This window comes from Peromyscus leucopus, chromosome 2 (assembly GCF_004664715.2).
Source record: "Peromyscus leucopus breed LL Stock chromosome 2, UCI_PerLeu_2.1, whole genome shotgun sequence".
NCBI classification, from domain to species: Eukaryota; Metazoa; Chordata; class Mammalia; order Rodentia; family Cricetidae; genus Peromyscus; species Peromyscus leucopus.
The window spans coordinates 134,626,599-134,645,945 of NC_051064.1; the positions used below are offsets into that span (position 1 = coordinate 134,626,599).

Below are 19,347 nucleotides of genomic sequence, written 5' to 3' on the forward strand. Positions count from 1 at the left end.
CTGGTTTCTTTGAAATCTTTTTATGATCATATGTGAGTGTGGATTTGTATATGTGCACAGGCGAGCAGTGTTAGATCATCTGGCGCTGGACTTACTGGGTGTTGGGACTCATCTGAGGCGGGTGCTGGGACTTGAACCTGGGTCCTAGAGGACCGTGTGCTTTAACTGCTGAGCCACCTCTCCAGCCCTAAGTAGTCCCACTCCCAACCCCCCATTTTTTTGAGACAAGATTTTGTTGTGTAGCTTTAGATGTCCTTGGCTGGCCTGGAACTCACAGAGATCCTCCTGCTTCTGTGTCCAGAGTGCTGGGACTAAAGGCGTGAGCCACCACCGCCCGGCTCTAAGTAGCCTTTTCTTTTCTTTTTTTTTTTTTTTTTAAAGATTTATTTATTTATTATGTATACAGTGTTCTGTCTGCATATACACCTGCAGGTCAGAAGAGGGCACCAGATCTCATTACAGATGGTTGTGAGCCACCAAGTGGGTGCTGGGAATTGAACTCATGACCTCTGGAAGAACAGCCAGTGCTCTTAACCTCTGAGCCATCTCTCCAGCCCCTCTAAGTAGCCTTTTCTTTCTTTCTTTCTTTCTTTCTTTCTTTTTTTTTTTTTGGTTTTTTGAGACAGGGTTTCTCTATGTAGTTTTGCGCCTTTCCTGGAACTCACTTGGTAGCTCAGGCTGGCCTCGAACTCACAGAGATCCGCCTGCCTCTGCCTCCCGAGTGCTGGGATTAAAGGCATGCGCCACCACCGCCCGGCTAAGTAGCCTTTTCAATAACCACTTTCTGGGTATAGTGGTGCAGGCCTTTAATCCTAGCACTTGGGAGGTGGAAGTAAGTCCATCTCTGTAAATCGATCTCTATGAGTTCAAGGTCAACCTGGTTTATAAAGTGAGTTCTAGGAAAGCCAGAGCTACATAGAGAAACCCTGTCTCAAAGCACTAAAACAAACAAACAAACAAACAAAAACCAAAAAACCACTTTCTTGGACAGGCTTAGTGATGTGGCACACTTGGATACACCATCCTGAAATAATCCTTTCCACCTTCACCAGACTCCCAGGACCACAGGTCCGTGCACCTCATCAGAGGGCTAGGACAAAGAAAAGCAAAATGGCCAGGTGGTGTTGGCCCATGCCTTTAATCCCAGCCCTCGGGAGGCAGAGGCAGGTGAATCTTTGTGAGTTCCAGGACAGGCTCCAAAAACTACACAAAGAAACCCTGTCTCGAAAAACAAAACAAAACAAAAACTGTGATCTTACCTGGACATAGAGGCACATGCCTGTGATTCCAGCACTCAGGAGGCCGAGGCAGGAGAATTGTGAGTTTGAGGCTAGGCAGACCTACACAGCAGGTCAAGGTTGGCCAGGTCTATATAGAAATTGATGAAAATTTTATCTCACCAAGCATCATATGACACACTTTTAATCCTGCACTTAGGAGGCAAAGGTAGGTGGATCTCTATGAGTTCAAGGCAAGCCTAGTCTACTAGCAAATTAGTTTGGCTAGCCTCAAACTCACAATGCCTGCCCCACTCCCGACAGACATCTTTTTTGTGTGCTTATTTGTTTCTGTTGTTTAGAAACAGAACCTCATTCAGTATAGACTGATCTCCAGCTCAGCTATGTAGCCAAGGACAGCCTTGAACTCGGGAGCCTCCTTCCTCTGCCTCTAAGACTACAATACCAATTCCACACCAGGCCAGGAGGCATCCTTGTTCCCATTTCTCCTGCTCATGGTTACAGCTAGGGCCTTGACTCTCCTTCACTTGTTTCCCAGTCCTAGGGATTGAACCCAGGTCCTTACGCATGCTAGGCGAGTGCTCTACTGCTGAGCTATGTCCCCAGTCCTATTTTTACTTTCTAACTTGAGATAGTCACACTAAGTTGCTCAAGATAACCTTGAACTTGGAGCCTGCTGTCTCAGCCTCCCAGGTAGCTGGAACTGCAGTCCTGAGCCACCAGATCTGGCTGCATTATTAATTCTTTCTGAAGTGCCCCCACTCACTCTGAGGAGCCTTTGAGCTACCTGTAAGAACTGAGATTTACAGGCCAGGTGACTGCTTAAGAATTTACAACTAGTGATGGCTGGCGTGAGACTCATTTGTGCCTTCCTAAACCCCGACTCATTCCTCAAAGTTAGTTTCTAGTTGGCTGCCCCCTGAAGGTCCTGTAATTAAAGCTCCATAGCAACTGTGGGAGGGACTGGCCCAGCTAAATCCAGCCCCAGGGAGGAATGTTTGCCATGGATGAGTGACCCTGGGCCTGTCCCAGGGGCAAGCTTCAAGCCCAGGTCAGACGTGTGTCATCTGCCTCTTGATTTCTCAATTCAGCCCACAGCCTCTGGGGCAGGTGTGGAGCCCCAGAAGAGAAGAGACAGAGGAAATGACTTATAAAAAGTACTCTCAGATTGAGTCACACACGAGTTATAGTTCAGAGAGCGGTTCTGGGCAGGAAGGGAGAGAGCGAAGGCCTCCTGGAAGGTTCTTTTCTCCCTGGGTAGGGCTCCTCAGAGAAGCCGACTTCCCTCCAGATCTCGGGTATGGCTTTGCTCCCCCAGTTTGGAATGAGGAAAGAACCTGAGCTAGGAGGCCGAAGTATGTGATCTGGGAGGAAGGAGGGAGCAGTGAACGTGTGTTAGCCATTCCTCAGCCATCTTGTTTCACCAAATCAACAACAACAACAACAAAAAACAGGATGGGAGGTGGTGGCGCACACCTTTAATCCCAGCACTTGGGAGGCAGAGGCAGGCGGATCTCTGTGAGTTCCAGGCCAGCCTGGACTACAAAGTAAGTTCCAGGAAAGGCGCAAAGCTACACAGAGAAACCCTGTCTCGGAAAAAGAAAAAAAAGTCTTCATCCATGCTCACAACTGTGTTTGGGGATGGGGAAGGGTTTGGTAGAACTTCTCTTTGCAAATCTGAACCTGAGTTCAAATCCTAGAATTTACATGAAAAGCTTGGTGCTCAGGGACAGAGACAGGAGGTTCTGACTCTGGGGCCAGCTAGTGTAGCCTAGTGAGCTCTGGGCCATGAGACCTGTCTCAAAGGGTGTGGACTGCATTTCTGAAGATGACACTGATGGTCATTCCCTGGTGCGAACGAACATGCGCGCGCGTGCGCGCATGCGCGCGCGCGCGCACACACACACACACACACACACACACACACACACACACACACACACGGGAGTATAAATAAAGTATATTTTTGTTTGGCATTTGAGGACATCACAGATCTGACTGACTTGGGGTCTGGGGTGTGTCCACCCATTGACGCTTTCTCAGATGAACTGGGCAGGAGGAGAAAGGAAGGGCCACTGCTGGAATCCTGGGGTCCGGGGGCTGAGCCCTCACCCTCACCTCTCAGGGAGTCTTCCCTTGCACAGTCTTAGTGTCGTGTCGCCCCTTTGCCTGTGGCTTGTGCAGCACCCAGTGAGGTTTCTCTCCTTTGTAGTGAGTCATTTTTCCCTGACTCCCCCAGACTTAGTGGGGAACCTCTCTCTCCATTTCAAGAAAAAAAGTAAATTTACTCAGAAAATCTCAGCTCAGGGTGGAGGAACTTTCCATGGGTTGGGGACCACCTTGTGGTGTGGTGGATTCTCCACTGCTGTGATATTTGATTGAGGGCTGGTTGATGAGCTGAAGGAGCTTCCTTTAGGAGGCAGGGGTTAGGTCGAGGCCTTTAAGGCTCTTTAACTATAGGCTTTTATGAGTCATTATGAGTTGAAATGTAGCTTCTGAATGAGGATCAAATATAGGACACCTATGAACTTTGAGACAAGATAGACTTAGGCTCCTACCTCACTGGCACAGTACAGTGTGCTGAGACAGGAGGATTTTTGAACCCAGGAGTTCAAGGCAAGACTGGGCGACATAGAGGCCTGCCTGGCAGTAGGAAGTTCTCCTTCTCAAAAACAAACAAAAAAATGCACGGGGCTGGGGAGATGGTTCAGCAAACAAAGGTACTTGCCACCAAGCCTAAAGGCCTGAGTTCAGTCCCCTGAAGCCCATGCTAGGAGAGCGCCAACTTTTGCACGATGTCCCCTGACCTCCACTCACTTGCTGGGGCATGTGTGCCCACACACATAAATGTGCACACACAATAATAAATGTTTTTAAAAAGGGGGGCACAGCCACTTCCTTGCCTGGACACTGTGGGCACACTTCTTCATTTGATGTCAATTCCCTTCTTCTTTTTTTGTTTTTTCGAGACAGGGTTTCTCTGTGTAGCTTTGCACCTTTCCTGGAACTCACTTGGTAGTCCAGGCTGGCCTCGAACTCACAGAGATCCACCTGCCTCTGCCTCCCGAGTGCTGGGATTACAGGCATGGGCCACCACCGCCCGGCTGGTTTTTTTTCTTTGAATCAGGCTGGCCTCAAATGTGCTATGTGGCTGAGGATGACCTTGAACCCCTGGCCCTCCCTACCTTTACTTCCAGAGTGTGGGGTTTGTAGGTGAAGTGGCCACACGATTGGTTTTACACAGAGTTAGGGATGGAACCCAGAGCTTTGCGCCTTCGAGGCAAGCGCTCTACCAGCTGAACCACCTCAGCCCTTGGAGATGGCTTTAGGTACGGGTGTGACGTCAGTACCCTGCCCCGGGGGGAAGTGGGCTCAGTGAATCATACGGCTGACAGTTCAACCAGCAGCCAAGCCACAGGTCGACAGGTCCTTTGCTGACCTGTCATGACCGAGCTGAGTGAAGGGTTTGAACTTCTATGTTAGGTCTTATGTGTTTGGATGTTTAACACGGGCAGGAAGCCAGCCCTTCCTCTGGGGGCGGGGGCGTGTGTGTGTGTGTGTGTGTGTGTGTGTGTGTGTGTGTGTGTGACTATTTTTGAGGTATTCATAGAAAGCATGGAACACAGGATCCATGGGGCAGGGGAGACGTCTCAGCAGTGAAGAGCATGTACTGCTCTTTCAGGGCCCGAGTTCGGTTTTCAGGATCCACATCAGGTGGCCTGAAACTGTCCAACTCCAGTTCCAGGGAGTCCACGCCCTCTTCCGGTCTCCAGAGGAACCTGTGCACATGTGGTGCATATAAAGATGAGAATGAGTCTCTGATCCAGAGGGAACATGTCAGTGTGTCTCAACATCCCTCTGTGAGAACAGGAATCTCCCACACCTTGCCAATAATGTGTGCAGCCCAGGCAATGGGCAACTTTCTATTTTCTGATCATCAGGAAGATAAATTTCCAATATCTTCCACTATTTGCCAAGGAAAGGAACTTTTTTTTTTTCTTCGAGACAGGGTTTCTCTGTGTAGCCCTGACTGTCCTGGAGCTCGCTCTGTAGACCAGGCTGGCCTCAAACTTACAGGGATCTGTCTACCTCTGCCTCCTGAGAGCTAGCATTAAAGGCATGTGTCACCACCACCCAGTAGAAAGGAAATTTCCCACAATTACAACCTTTGACAGCAGACTCCATAATGTAAGAATTTTGTGACAGTGTGGCTGGCTGAGGCGGAGGGAGGGAGCTGGATGGATCTGTGCTATGCGGAAGTAGCTCATGGTATTCTCAGAAGCAGGAAGACCCCTCTGTAGATTTGATTCTGCTACCTATTGTGTCCTTGGGCACATCAGTCTCGGGGCTACAACTTTATCCTGTGTGAAATAGGGTTGATTGTATCTTGCTCACACAGGACCTAACGGAAGAAAGCATGACAACCATTTGGCTCCCAGCACTCTGCAGGTGATAGGTCGCTTGAGGGTAAATGCTGGGCCAGGTATGTGAGCAAACTTGCCAATGTATGCCAGGCAGCGGTGATGCACACCTTTAATCCCAGCACTCGGGAGGCAGAGGCAGGTGGATCGCCCAGGGATAGTGTCCATGCTTCTCATTTTCCAGGTGGCTTAATCTACAGTACCATAGAAACAGGCCAGTGACTCTCCACTTCCTCTTAGGAGGCTGAGGCAGAAATACGGTGTTTGGGGCTGGAGAGATGGCTCAGTGGTTAAGAGCACTGGCTGCTCTTCCAGAGGACCTGAGTTCAATTCCTAGCAACCACATGGTGGCTCACAGCTGTCTATAATGGGATCTGATGCCCTCTTCTGGTCTGCAATCAGTCACAGATGCAGATAAAGCACTCATACCAAAAAAAAAAAAAAAAAAAAAAAAGGAAAACGGTGTTTGAGACCAGCCTGGGCTATAGATATAGGAAGGTGCTGGGGAGAGAGACAGGCCATGTTATCATGTCTTATTTATACGGTGTCAGGAATTAAACTTAACCTATACCTCTCAGCTCACTACCAGCCTCTAAATCAGTGGTTCTCGACCTGTGGGTCGCGACCCCTTGGGTTAAATGACCCTTTCATGGGAGTCACCTAAGACCATTGGAAAATATAAAGACTTACACTACAGTTCATAACAGTAGCAAGATTACAGTTATGAAGTGGCAACAAAAATAATTTCATGGTTGGGGGTCACCACCTGAGGAACAGTCTTAAAGGGTCACAGCCTTGGGGAGGTTGAGAACCACTGGCCTAAGTCCTCTCAAGAGCTTGCACTGTTCAGCCGCTCCGGTCGGGCCTGCAAAGCCCTACCTCCTGGCCAGCCTCACCTTACACAAACCGAAGACAGTGACGTCAGCCCTCTCCCTCCAGACCGAGCCGTTTCCCTAGCTCTGGCCTCCAACTAGCCTGCATCCCTCTTTGGGTCTGTCCGAACTCCCGTGTCCTCGACGATCCTTCTTACAGACCTCAGCTTGGGGGCCTCTCTACAGGGGCCTCCCTCCCTGACCTGATCTAACTCTGCACGTGACATCAGCAGGCGACCTTGGCTGTGAACTGTCCCCTCCCAGGGAGTACCATCCAGGACCTTGTTCTCTACCTGGCTTCATGAGAAACGCCAGCCCCTCTGAGCCTGTCTACCCTCTGTAAAATGGAGCATCTCCCCAACAGGGCTGTGTTTGGTTTTTATAGACAGGGTTTCTCTGTGGAGCCCAGGCTGTCCTGGAACTCACTCTGTAGACCAGGCTGGCCTTGAATTCAAAGATCCGCCTGCCTCTGCCTCCTGAGTGCTGGGATTAAAGGCGTGCGCTGCCGCTGCCGCCACCACCACCCGGCAGCCTGACAGGATTAAGATTAGGTGATACAGGTGCAAGGGTGGATCTACTTCAGTGACAGAGAACTGTGAGGGGCTCCGAGTTCAATCCCCAGCCCCGGAGTAAAGGAAGGAGGAGAACAGTGGCAAAGCACTTGTCTCGGGCGTAAGGCCCTGGGGTGGACTCTCAGCTCAAAGGGAGCGACATGGACCTCAGGGCCAGCCACCGGGGTCAGCATTTGTCACTGCTGGTGTCCTTACTGCTCATCCATTCTGTGTGGAATCCTCCGGTAGGAGCACAGGGAGGAAACCAGAGGGATTCTCACGAGCTCCTCAAATGACTTGTGCTCCAAGCAGGTGGGCTAAGCTGTCTCTAGCCTACTTCCTGTCCCTTCCCAAGTCCTCAAGGAGGGCAAAGAGCGGAAGAGCATATGCTTCGACTGGATTGTAAGTTTATTAGAAAGGCCTTGGACAGATGAACCCTGAGTTACCAGCTGAGGAGGAAATGAAAAAGCCCTCGACGCCCCCGTGGCCCCACTCCCTGGTCTCCTGTGAACTCTGTCCAGCGACAGACAGGAAGTCTGCCAAAAAGTGCTCTCTGCCTCCCCTCCACGGGGCCGTCCGACCCGACTGCAGGGGCCCGCTGCGGATGGGCAATGTGGATGCTGGTGCCTGGAGCCAAGAGCCGACAGGGCTGCGTGCGTTCTTGGCTTTAGCAGAAAGTAGTTCTGGAACCCCAGGACAGGAGGGAGCCGGCTGGGGACCAGGCTCTGCTGGACAGCCAGTGGGTGACTCTGAGAGGCAACAAGGGGCTGCTTGGAGGCATGTGCGGATGGCTCCATGGCCGACAGAGGGGTGCCGAGGGGAGGGCCCCAAAGCCGATCAAGTCAGTCTTGGCCACCCAGTCTCCATGCGACTCGCTGCTCCTCCTCCTGGGACTGCAAGGGCCAGAAAGGCAAATGGATCTCGTAAAAATCCATGGTAGATGATGCCGGTTTTTTTTTTTTTTTTCTCTCCCTTAAAAAATAGTTCGTACAGTGAGTGGATTTCACCCACGGAGCCCGAGCCCAGGAGAGCCCGTCCTGGGGGAGAAGGCACTTCACACCCTGACTGGGTGATCGGGGCCGGCTACTCCCCAGGCCCTTCGGGAAGGACTCCGCTTCACTTGGTCCTGTGACGCAGGCTTGCTCCCTCTGGGAGGGACTCGGCCTCCAAGGAGTTGGTTTGTCCGCACTGGGGCTCACAGGGTGGTGGAGGGCAGCTTCCTCACCCGCCGCTGGGCCAGGATAGAAGACTCGATTGGCTTCAGCTGCGGGGTGGGCTTGGAGCTATTGAGCGCAGAATACGTAGCTGCCATGGCTCCCTAAGAGAGAGGGTAGGAGATCGAACCATGAGGGAGGGCAGACAGACAAGACACACACCGCAGGGTCTGGCCCACCCCTCCCAGGGTCCCCCAGCCCACCCAGCCCACCCTCTTAGCCTTGGTGGTGCTTCACGGCCACGGGGTTTCCCTGGGACACGAGAATACAATGACACTGTGGCGTGGAAGTCCAGGACTCCCTTGGGGGCAGGGCTATGTCTTTTGCCACATCTGGTTTCGGGCCGAGACACAGAACGGTCTGGCTCCGGCACTGCGGCGTCCCCGCCCCCGGCCCCGCCCCCTCAGCCGCCCAGGCACTGAGGGCCACCTTCACGAGCTGCAGGTCTTGGTGTGACAGCTGGCTCTGGGGAAGCTTCTCTTTCTGTGTGATCCACGGGTGCTGCAGGACCTGCTTGGCCGTGAGGCGCTGGTGGGGGTCCACGTGCAGCATCTTGGATACCAGGTCCTGGAGGCACAGTGGGCACGGGGTGGTGAGTGGGGCAGGGAGGCAGCACACAGCCGTGCCCACCGAGTGCCTCGCCGATGGCGATGACCCGAGGCAATCGTGTCCAGCCGTCTCTGACGTGGGCCCTTACAGAAGGCCCTGTAGTCCATTCTTCAGACAGTCAAAGCCTCCCCCTAACGACAGCTCGGGCGTCTTTCCCTTCCATCTCTGCTACTCAGGCATTGGGAGGGACATCTTTTCCCTCCTCTCCTTCAGAAAAGCCACGTGAAAAGGTGGGAATTGCCTAAAGCCTTGGGGATCGAGGAGACACAGATTCAAACTGGACTCTTCCTGGGGGGAGGATGTAGCTGAGAGGTTGAGAGATTTGCCTGGCATGCACGAGGTGCTGGGTTCCATCCCCAGTACGATGAAGAACGAAAACAAAGAGAAAAATCCATGAAAAAACATGCTAGGTATTTAATCCCAGCACTTGGGGGGCAGAGGCAGGGGGATCAAGAGTTCAAAATCAGCCTCAGCTACATAGGCTTATAGGCCAGCAAGGGCTGGGAGAGACTGTCTTCAATGGAAAAAAATCAAAGCAGACAAGCTCAGTGCTTAGCGCTCTCCCAAGACCTGGAGTTCAGTTCCCAGCATTCTTGTTGGGAGGCTCTCAAGGGATGCAGGCCCAGCTCCAGGGGGCCCTGTGCCTTTTGGCCTCTGCGGCACCTGTACTCACATACACATTCATTAAAAATAAAATTAAGACTGGGGGTGGCGGTGCACACCTTTGAACCCAGCAGTGGGGAGGCAGATCTGGATGAAAAAACCAGCCTGGTCTACAGACCTAGTTGTAGGCTAGCCTAGACTATATAGTGAGACCAAACCAAACCCTGAAACAGCAACAAAACCTTAAACAAATAAAAACCCCAAACTTGGTTTCTATTTCTATTCAAGCTCTTCTACTCACTAGCCTGACTGTCCCGGACAGTTACTTAACTCTGAGCCTCAGTTTCCCTCTGAGAAATAGAGCTAACAATATCCGCCTCAAACACTGGTGTAGGCTGTGCTGTTTGTGAGAGGTTCAACCTGGTGTTCCACGGAGGTTCTGGTGATTACCAGACCCCACTCCCTATACCAGACCCCATTCCCTATACCAGACCCCACTCCCTACACCAGACCCCACTCCCTACACCAGGACCCCATTCCCTATGGTGCGATGCCTTATTCAGCCTTGATGCAGGGGGAGGGGCTAGTCTGTCCCCAACATGGTAGGACAGCCTGTGTTGACTACCCAAGGGAGGCCTTACCCTCTATGAGGAGGGGACGGGGGTATGTGGGGGGGAGCAGGAGAAGAGGAGGGAGGGGGAACAGGGGGTATGTAAAAGGAAAGAAAAAAAATTTTTTTAAATAAAAAGTTTTATATATATAAAAAAAGAAACTTCCCAATACTGAAAGGTGAAGTGTAGCCTCCTTTGGGAAGGCATTCCACAGGGCATGGACAGGTGCCCACATGCCTTGCCATAGAGACCAGCCTCTACGTGTAGGCCTGTATTGTCTACCACACCAACTTTCCACAGAGAGGGACAGGGGTTAGGCAGCCCTCTGCATCCCTTCGGCCCCAGAACATGGAAGGGCCAGTGAAGTTATCCAGACAAACGGCGAAGGGTGTACGTCTAGGAATTTTCTACTTGGGGCAATTCTGCAGCGGGGATTGTGGAACATTCCACTTAGGGGAAGGCTGCGGGAAACCTGTCCCTGAACTGCGGTCGGCAGCAGCCTGGCCCCGGCCTCCAGGCCTCACAGACTCACCTTGGCCATCTCAGAGACCGTGTTCCAGTTTCCCCCGCTGAGGGTGAACTTCCCACTGCCGATCCGGGTGAGGATCTCCTCCGGGGTGTCGCTGGGTCCATTGGCAAACGGAGTGTATCTAGAGAAGTCCCCGAGCCCAGCTTTAGCCTTTGGCCTCCATCCTGGCACAGGGGGAGGCTAGGAGGTTGGCAGCTCCCAGGGGCAGGGCCACGGGCCCAGACTTCACACTCACCCCGCCAGCATGGTGTACAGCAGGACACCCAAGCTCCAAATGTCACAGCCTTCATCATAGCCTTGACGCTTCAGCACCTGGCAGGAGGGGGGTGGCAGGGAAAGTGGTCGGGCTCAGGGGCATTCGGAAAGGATCAGTTCCCAGAAAGGTGGGAAGCAGTCAAGGGCATGGGCTATAGGTCTTCCCTTGAAACCTGGGTCAAGGTCATGACCACTTCCGTTCTAGGCAGCATGGGGCCTTGGAGAGCAGACACAGAAATTCTGTTGCCTCCACTTACCTCAGGTGCCACGAAGTTGGCTGTGTAGCAAGGCGTCATGAGAAGTCCGTTCTCAGCCCGCAGCTGCTTGGCAAAGCCAAAGTCGCAGATGCGCAGGCACTCGGGGTTCCCGGACTCGTCCACATACAGGATGTTACTGGGTTTGAGGTCTCTGTGGACGACCTAGGGGCCGAGGGCTGGGTCAGCACATGGTGCAGAAGGTACCAGTGACCCATGCCAACTGTCAGATGTGGCAAAGTCATGCAGACAGGAAAAGGGCCAGACCCCGAGAGGGAGGACATGTTGAAATGGGGGCCCTATGATGGTATTGCCTAAAAAGAAAATTGTGGGGTGGTGTGCCAGGGCGCACAGCTTGAGGGAGTCAGTTCTCTCGCTCCACCCGGGGGGTCCTGGGGATCACACTCGGGCTGACAGCGGTGGCAGCAAGCACTGTCACAAGCTGAACCATCCTACCGGCTTCACATTGTCTTCTGGAACCTCCGTGAAGATGCCCGTGGCCCTCCCTAATGTCTCCCCAATCTCCTCACCACCTACTCTCTTCTAGGGCAGCTCCCTCCTTCCTACAGTATGGGTCCTTCTTCCTTTTCCTCTTCCTTTTTAAAACATTTTTTATCCCTGTACCATTTCACCAACAAACTCTGCAGGCTCTGCCCAGGCACTCTGTCTCTGTCCTGTCAGGATCCTGTCCCCAACACCATCACCCGCCTGGAGACTGCTGCTGCCAGTGAGTCCCTTAAACGTAAGTCAAGGGGTCAGCGAGAAGGCGGAGTGGGGAAAATGCTCACAGTCGAGTCTGACCCCCGAGTGTGATCAGTGGAATCCATTTGGTGGGAGCAGAGAACCTACTCCCATACATCGTCCTCTGACTGCCACATGCATGTGCCACAGCATGAGTACATGCATGCATGTGTCCACACACACACAAACAAAATATATAATAAAAATGTAAAGAAAAAAATGGAGGACTGGGTATGTAGCTCAGTGTTATAGCACCCTGCAGAAGGATCAGAAGTTCAAGTTCATCCTTGACTACACAGTAGGGTAGAGGCTGACCTGCGATACAGTCCTCGGAAACAACCAACCACCCAACCAACAAAAGCAGGGCTAGAAAGATGGCTTGGCGGTAAGAACCCTGGCTGAGCCGGGAGGTGGGGGGTGGGGGGCTGGCGCACGCCTTTAATTCCCAGCACTTAGGAGGCAGAGACAGGTGGATCTCTGTGAGTTTGAGGCTAGCCTGGTCTACAGGGCGAGTTCCAGGACAGCCAGGACTACACAGAGAAACCCTGCCTTGAACCCCATTCCGCCCCCCAAAAGAAAAAAGAACCGGGCTGGAGAGATGGCTCAGGGGTTAAGAGCACTGACTGCTCCTCCAGAGGTCCTGAGTTCAATTCCCAGCACCCACATGGTGGCTCACAACCATCAGTAATGAGATCTGGCGCCCTCTTCTGGCCTGCAGGCGTATACAGCAGCAGGACACTGCATGCGCAATAAACAAACAAACAAATAATAAATCTTAAAAAAAAAAAAAAAAAGAACCCTGGCAGAGCAGTCTTGAGGACCAGAGAAGCCTTTGGGTCCCAGAACCTACAGAACAAAGTGGTGTGCTGTGCCTGAAACCCCACCTCCAGGTGGGGCGGGCAGACTGATGGGTGATGGGTGATGGGCTCACTGGCTTTCAACCTAGTCAAGAAAACGTGAGCCCCAGGGTGAGAGAGAGACCCTGCCTCAAAGGAACAGGTGGAGAGTAACAGTACATGCGTCACCCTCTGCTGGCCCCCGTAGGTGCTTGTGTGTGACACATACATAAATAAGTCTTTTAAAAAAGTCACTTCACAATCACGGTCTCCCTGGGGCTACTCACCACACCTCAGCATATAGGCAGGTGACACTTTACAAGAGGAAACTGAGACCCTGAGAGAAGAACTGACTTGTAAGAGACAAGGGCAGAACTTGAACTCAGCCCTGACCATGGTCGCAGGATCTTTTCAGTTTAGTGGGGCACAAGGAATACTTTTGGGGAACAGGGATAGGGAAGTTTGTGATCTTACCTGCCCTAGCAACATAAAGAGATGAGTAACTCTGACAGGAACTGTGCCTCACCATGGCTGGAACAGAAGGGGGCGGGGTGTGGCGGGGGAGGGGCGGGCACAGCTCGGAAAAGCTCCAGAGTTATCTACTGGCCATCAGGTGTGTACATCATCACAGAAAGTCACAGCAGTCTGGGCAGGCGTGAGAGAAGCCAGAGTGGGAAAGACAGCAATTCAACAAAACACTGCTCCTGGGGCCTAGGTGACAGTCACCATAGCTACTCAGGCCCAGTGGTTTTCCTTTCCTTTCCTCTTCCCTTCTTCTTCCCTTCTTCCCTCCTTCCCTTCCCTTCCCTTCTCTTTTCTTCTTCTTCTTCTTCTTCTTCTTCTTCTTCTTCTTCTTCTTCTTCTTCTTCTTCTTCTTCTTCTTCTTCTTCTTCTTCCTCTCTCTCTCCTCTCTCTCTCTCTCTCTCTCTCTCTCTCTCTCTTTCTAAGACAGGGTTTCTCTGTGTAGCCTAGGCTGTCCTGGAACTCACTCTGTAGACCAGGCTGGCCTTGAACTCACAGAACTCACAGAGAACTACCTGCCTCTGCCTCCTGGGATTGAGTGCTGAGATTAAAGGTGTGTGCCACCACTGCCCTGGTGTGACTTTGTTTTGGGAGACAAGGTCTTGTTATGTAGCCCAGGCTAACCTATAGCTTGTTAGATAGCGTCCCAGCCTAGCCTCAAATTCATGATACTCTTGCCTCAGAGTATCTGCTAGAGTTACAAGGCACACTATGTGTGCCCCCCCCACCCCCCAGTACTGTGCATGGAACTCAGGGCCTCTAGTACACTACCAAGCACTCTACCACTGAACCAAAGCCCTTAGGGGGACTGTTAACCAGTATTAACTTGCGAATGAAACAGGAAAAGGAAATATTTACTCTCAGGTCTGACATATTTTATCATTAGTCTGCTTATATTGGCCATTTAAGAAACCAAAGCCACTTCAAACATGACCATTAAAAACACACGTGGTAACCAAACCAAAGCTTTGGTTATAAGGTAAAGTCCCCTATGAAAGAATTCTGGGCCTCTGAGATGGCTCCGTTGGTTAAGGCACTTGCAGCCAAGTCTGATGACCTGAGTTCGATCCCTACATGTTGAAAGGGGATAACCGACTCCCACAGGTTATCCTCTGACCTCCACACATGCGCTGTGGCACACCCACACACACGCATAATAAATGAAGTGAACAAATGTAAAAGAATTCTCCTAGTGAGTTATATGTAATCAAACACTGCCATGTTTTTGAGTCTAGCAAAATAATTGATCCAAAGACTCCATAACTAGCTCAGGTCCTGTGATTGGCCCCCAGCTACGAGGAGAGGAGATCCTGAGCCTGTGGACCCGTGCGGACATCATGACCCCTACTTCCACCCCAGTCACTAAAACATGGACCTGGATGCCAACGGTTGGACATGGTCACAGTAAGTCCCCTTTCCAGTCTTCCTCTATATATAGTCCACTAAGGACAAAGAAAACTGGAAGTCCTTGAAGGCCAGTGGCCTGTAATAGTTAAATATTCTTGCTAGGCATTAAATATCTCATGTCTATAATCCCAGCCCTGGGGAGGATGAGGCAGGTTGATCTCTGTGAGTTCTAGGCCAGCCTGGCAAGGTTGAATAGTGAATTCAGGATCAGCCTGGGCTATATAGCAAGTTTCAGGCTAGCCTAGGTTATATTACAAGACCTTGTCTCAAAAATAATAAACAAAAGCAGGGCAAGGTAGTGCACACTTTTGATCCCAGTGCTAGGGAGGCAGGGGCAGGTAATATCTGAGTTCAAGGCCAGCTTGACCTAGAGAGTAAGTTCTAGGACAGCTGGGGCTACATAGAGAAACCCTACCTTAAAATACAAACTAACAGCAACAACAATAATAATAAACAAAAACTAGTTAAGTCTTCTATATGATTAGATCTAAGACCTCAGTTGGCCTTCTGAACCTTATTCCCACTCTCCCGGCAAGAAAGTGAAACAGACTTAATACTTCTGGGCAGTGTGCACCTAGCACACACACGAGGACTTAAAAAAGACCCGTTCTCCCACTCAGAGCCCAGGATGGAGGCCAATGGTGAGGCGTGGTACTGCAAAGGGCGAGAGAGTTGCCACACATTTCAGTTTACAAGAGCTACAGGCATGATGGGAATTACAAAGTAGCATAATTAATGCTGCCGGGGAAACAATGGCTTCAGAGCCGGAACCACAATGTTTCGAGGAAGTACTGATCTCTTTTGAACCCCCATGCTCCAAGGAAGTACTGAACTCTTTTACATACACGTGACTTACCAATAGGAAAGTCTCACACTGTAGACATCGCTGTACATTCAATGCAAATAAAGGCGTGCATGCCCCGCCCCGCCCCGCCCCACCCCCTGCACGTACAAATCTCGAGGAAAGTTCTCGCCACGTGTGCTGGCTACTTTGTTGTCCTCATGACACAAGCTACCTTGGAAAATGAGAAAATGCCTCCTCCAGACTGGCTTGTAGCAAATCTGCAGGGTGTTTTCTTGATTGGGACTGATTTGAATGTGGGGGCCTGAATCCCTTGCAGGAAGCACTACCTCTGGGCAGGTAGTCCTGGGTTATATAAAAAAAGCAAGCCTGGGCTGGAGAGAGGGCTCAGTGGTTAAGAGCACTGGCTGCTCTTCCAGAGGACCCAGGTTTGATCCCCAGCACCCACACGGGAGATCACAACTGTCTGTGACTCTAGTTCCACAGGATCCAGTGCCCTCTTCTGGCCTCTGCAGGCACTGGGGGAATGCACTGTGGTACACAGACATGCTTGTAGGCAAAACATCCACACATATAAAATATACACAAATTATCAATAATAATAAAAAAGGCAAGCCGAACAAGCCGCAAATCAGTAAGCAGTGCTCCTCACGGTCTCTGCCTCAGCCCTGCCTTGACTTCCCTCAGTGTTGGTCAATGACCTGGAAAGTATAAATTCAAATAAATCTTTTCCTCCCCAAGTTGCTTTTGGTCATAATCACAGCAACAGAAAGCTAAACAGGACCCCATGTGAACCCGGGGACCAGAGTTCTGATCTTTGGCACCCGTGTGAACGCTGGGCAGATATGACAGGCTACTTGTAATCGCAATGCTTAGAAGTGGAGACAGGGATCCTGAAGTAAGCTGCTTAGCTAGTCGGCACGATCCTGGATCAGTGAGAGACCCTACCTCAATACATACAGTGTAGTGTGACCTCTGACCTCCACACTCAGGCACATATGTGTATGCATACCTGCCCACATACAATTCGATCTCACACACACATACATGTGAGGCAATGTGGCACACACCCTAGGCTGTCTGCCAGCTTGTGATGATCCTCACAAACTGGGATTACGGGTGGATTAACATGTTTGACTTAGTGGTCTTTATTTTTTCCTCTTTGGAGACAAGGTCTCCATAGGTAAACCAGGCTCATAGAGCTCACCTGCCTCTGCCTCCTGAGTGCTGGGATTAAAGGCACGTGACCCCAGGCTGACTACATTCCTAACCCTCTCGCTGCCTGGTCAGAAGCACGTCAAAACATCACATCACCCAGAGAGAACCGCAGGGGAACTCACAACCATGAGGAGCTTTACCCTCCCACGTGATTTATTCACCCGGGCCAACAGCAATCAACACAGAAGGCCACACCCTGCCCTTTGACCCTGCTCACCCCCTCTTTCTTAGCACCTGGGCCACCCTCTCCTCCTGGGAAGCCGCAGGGCTCCCCATAGGGACCCCTGCACCTTCCAAACAAAATCTACTCCTCCTGCCAACTTCTAGTCTCCCCGGCCCCGGCCCCGGCTGTGGGAACCCAGGAAAAAGACCTTACACTCTGAGCCTCAGACTTCTGACCTGCCAGGGGCCAGTGACAACATCTAACTCAGGACTTCATGGAGATCCAATTGGAATAACAAAGGACACATCCCTTAAGTTAAACCTTAGCATGGTGTAGGGCACACAGTAGGTCCTGGACAAATCCCTGAGTCTGGCTTTACCTATTCCTTCCTCTTAGACTAACCCACCTACCCATTCCTAGGCTCCTCTGACTGGAGACTGCCACTCCTGAGGCAGCCAGCTCTCGCTCTCTGCCCACATCATGACTAATCGAGACTTACCCCCTGGGAATGCAAGTATTCCACAGTCTTGCTGATGGTATGCAGGACGAAGCTGGCCTCCCGCTCCGAGAAGAACTTCTGCCGGAGGATCTTATCCAGCAGTTCCCCGCCCCTCATCAGCTCTGTCACCAGGTACACGTGTTTGCCATCATCATACACCTGCCAGAGACCTCGTCATCGGGCTGGGACCCTCAACCACCAGATCTCCCGACAAGGAAACCTTAGGGCTGGGGTGCTGGGCCGCCCCCCTTCTGGGCTGCCATCCCGCTGGAGAGTGGGCGCTGGCCTCATCCCTGATGGTTCAAGAGGGCTCAGAGAATGCCCGAGTCTGCGGGGGAGCGCTCAGGAACCCCTACCTCTTCTCATGAGCACTGGGAAGAGGCCCTGAAGTAAAAAACAAGGACCCCTCCCCACTCACATCCTTCAGGGTGATGATGTTGGGGTGCTGTCCATACCGCAGAAGAATCTCAATTTCCTCTGAGGGATCGCGTTTGCTCTTGTCGATGACCTGAAGAGCGGGGGGAACACATGTCAGGGGCCCAGACCCCACAGTCCGATTCTCTCCGCCATGAAGCCCATATCACAGGGCCAGGGAGAATCAGCACGCGCCGTCGTAATCCACAGACCCTCCTATCAGAGTGCCACAGGGGCACTGGCCTCACCCCCAACCCAGCAGCCTTAGTCAGGATATGGTTGGGACGCCGACCTTGACAGCGTACTCCATGTTGGTGGCCTTGTGCACACAGCGCTTACACACGGAGTAGGAGCCCACGCCGATCGTCTCCTTTACCACGTAGCCATCACTGAAAACTAGGTTCTTCCCGTGGAGTTGCTGTGGAAGACAAGAGTCAGCTTGACCCCAGGCGCTGCGGTCCAGGGGTCATCCCTAACATCATGCCTTGGCTCAGTGAAGAGGGCATGGAGAAAGGAGAGTCACAGGGCCCGAGTGTTATCTGTGTGACCTCAGTCAAGAACCTGCCCCTTTGTGAGCCTCAGTTTCTATTCTCTGCAATGGGCACGCTCACTGTGGTGTAGTCACAGGGTAGCCCAAGGGGGCGTGGGGGCGGGGGACATGACAATACAGGACACAGCAAGATGGGGCAGACCAGGAGAACCAGACACTGACAGTTTATGGTTTCAGAAGCCTGGGCAGACCTAAGCTGGGTACAAAAAGCAACTCTATCTTAAGCCTGCCATTTAATGCAGCTTTGACTAAGGGTCTCTGCTTCTTGGGGTATATGGGTCTATACCATCATGTCTCAAGGTTGGTATATACTTTACATAAAAATATATACTGAGCCAGGCAGCAGCGGCGCACACCTTTAATCCCAGCACTCGGGAGGTAGAGGCAGGTGGATCTCTGTGAGTTCGAGGCCAGCCTGGGCTACAGAACAAGATCCAGGACAGGCACCAAAACTACATTAGAGAAACCCTGTCTCAAAAAACCAAAAAAGAAGAGGAAAAAAAAAAAAGATTTATTTATGTACATAATGTATATGGGTGTTTTGTCTGCACACTAAAAGAGGGTATCAGATATCATGGGATTACAGTTATGGATGGCTGTGAGCCACCATGTGGTTGCTGGGAATAGAACTCAGGACCTCTAGAAGAGCAACTGGTGCTCTTAACCACTGAGCCATCCCTCCAGCCCTGTGTTTCAACATACCTTATGGACAACCCTGGCTTAGGCCTGCTAGCCTCACGTCTAGCCTGGTTTAATGTTTGTCCTGGATAAGGACATCCCAATTTAGGTAAGAAATTACTTAGTGGACAGGGCATGGTGGCACATGCCTTTAATTCTAGCATTCCAGAGGAAGAGGCTAGATCTCTGTGAATTCAAGGCTATCCTGGTCTACAATAAAGAGTTCCAGGGCAGACAAAGTATTTAACCTATTTAGAGAGACTGTCTCAAACAAACAAAGGATTACATGGTGATCTTAACTTCACACATCAGCTCTGGAAAGCCTTATGGCCGTGTAGGAAGGTTCCATCATTACCCCAG

At 51.5% G+C, this 19,347-nt stretch overlaps 1 protein-coding gene across 3 annotated transcripts in view; it reads right to left on the bottom strand.

Annotated features, from left to right (window-relative positions):
• Nucleotides 1–7,469: 7,469 nt before the first annotated feature.
• The window catches only part of Rps6ka1 (ribosomal protein S6 kinase A1), a 39,868-nt gene continuing 27,990 nt past the window's right edge, over nt 7,470–19,347 (bottom strand). For all 3 annotated transcript variants that reach the window (XM_028888175.2, XM_028888176.2, XM_028888174.2), the window contains 8 exons: nt 18,052–18,177; nt 17,764–17,853; nt 17,346–17,504; nt 11,161–11,322; nt 10,884–10,960; nt 10,652–10,769; nt 8,726–8,863; nt 7,470–8,400 (listed from right to left, as the gene is read on the bottom strand). In XM_028888175.2, coding sequence (XP_028744008.1) covers nt 8,278–8,400; nt 8,726–8,863; nt 10,652–10,769; nt 10,884–10,960; nt 11,161–11,322; nt 17,346–17,504; nt 17,764–17,853; nt 18,052–18,177 — 993 coding nt within the window. In that variant the 3' untranslated portion in view covers nt 7,470–8,277. The remainder of the gene's footprint in view (nt 8,401–8,725; nt 8,864–10,651; nt 10,770–10,883; nt 10,961–11,160; nt 11,323–17,345; nt 17,505–17,763; nt 17,854–18,051; nt 18,178–19,347) is intronic.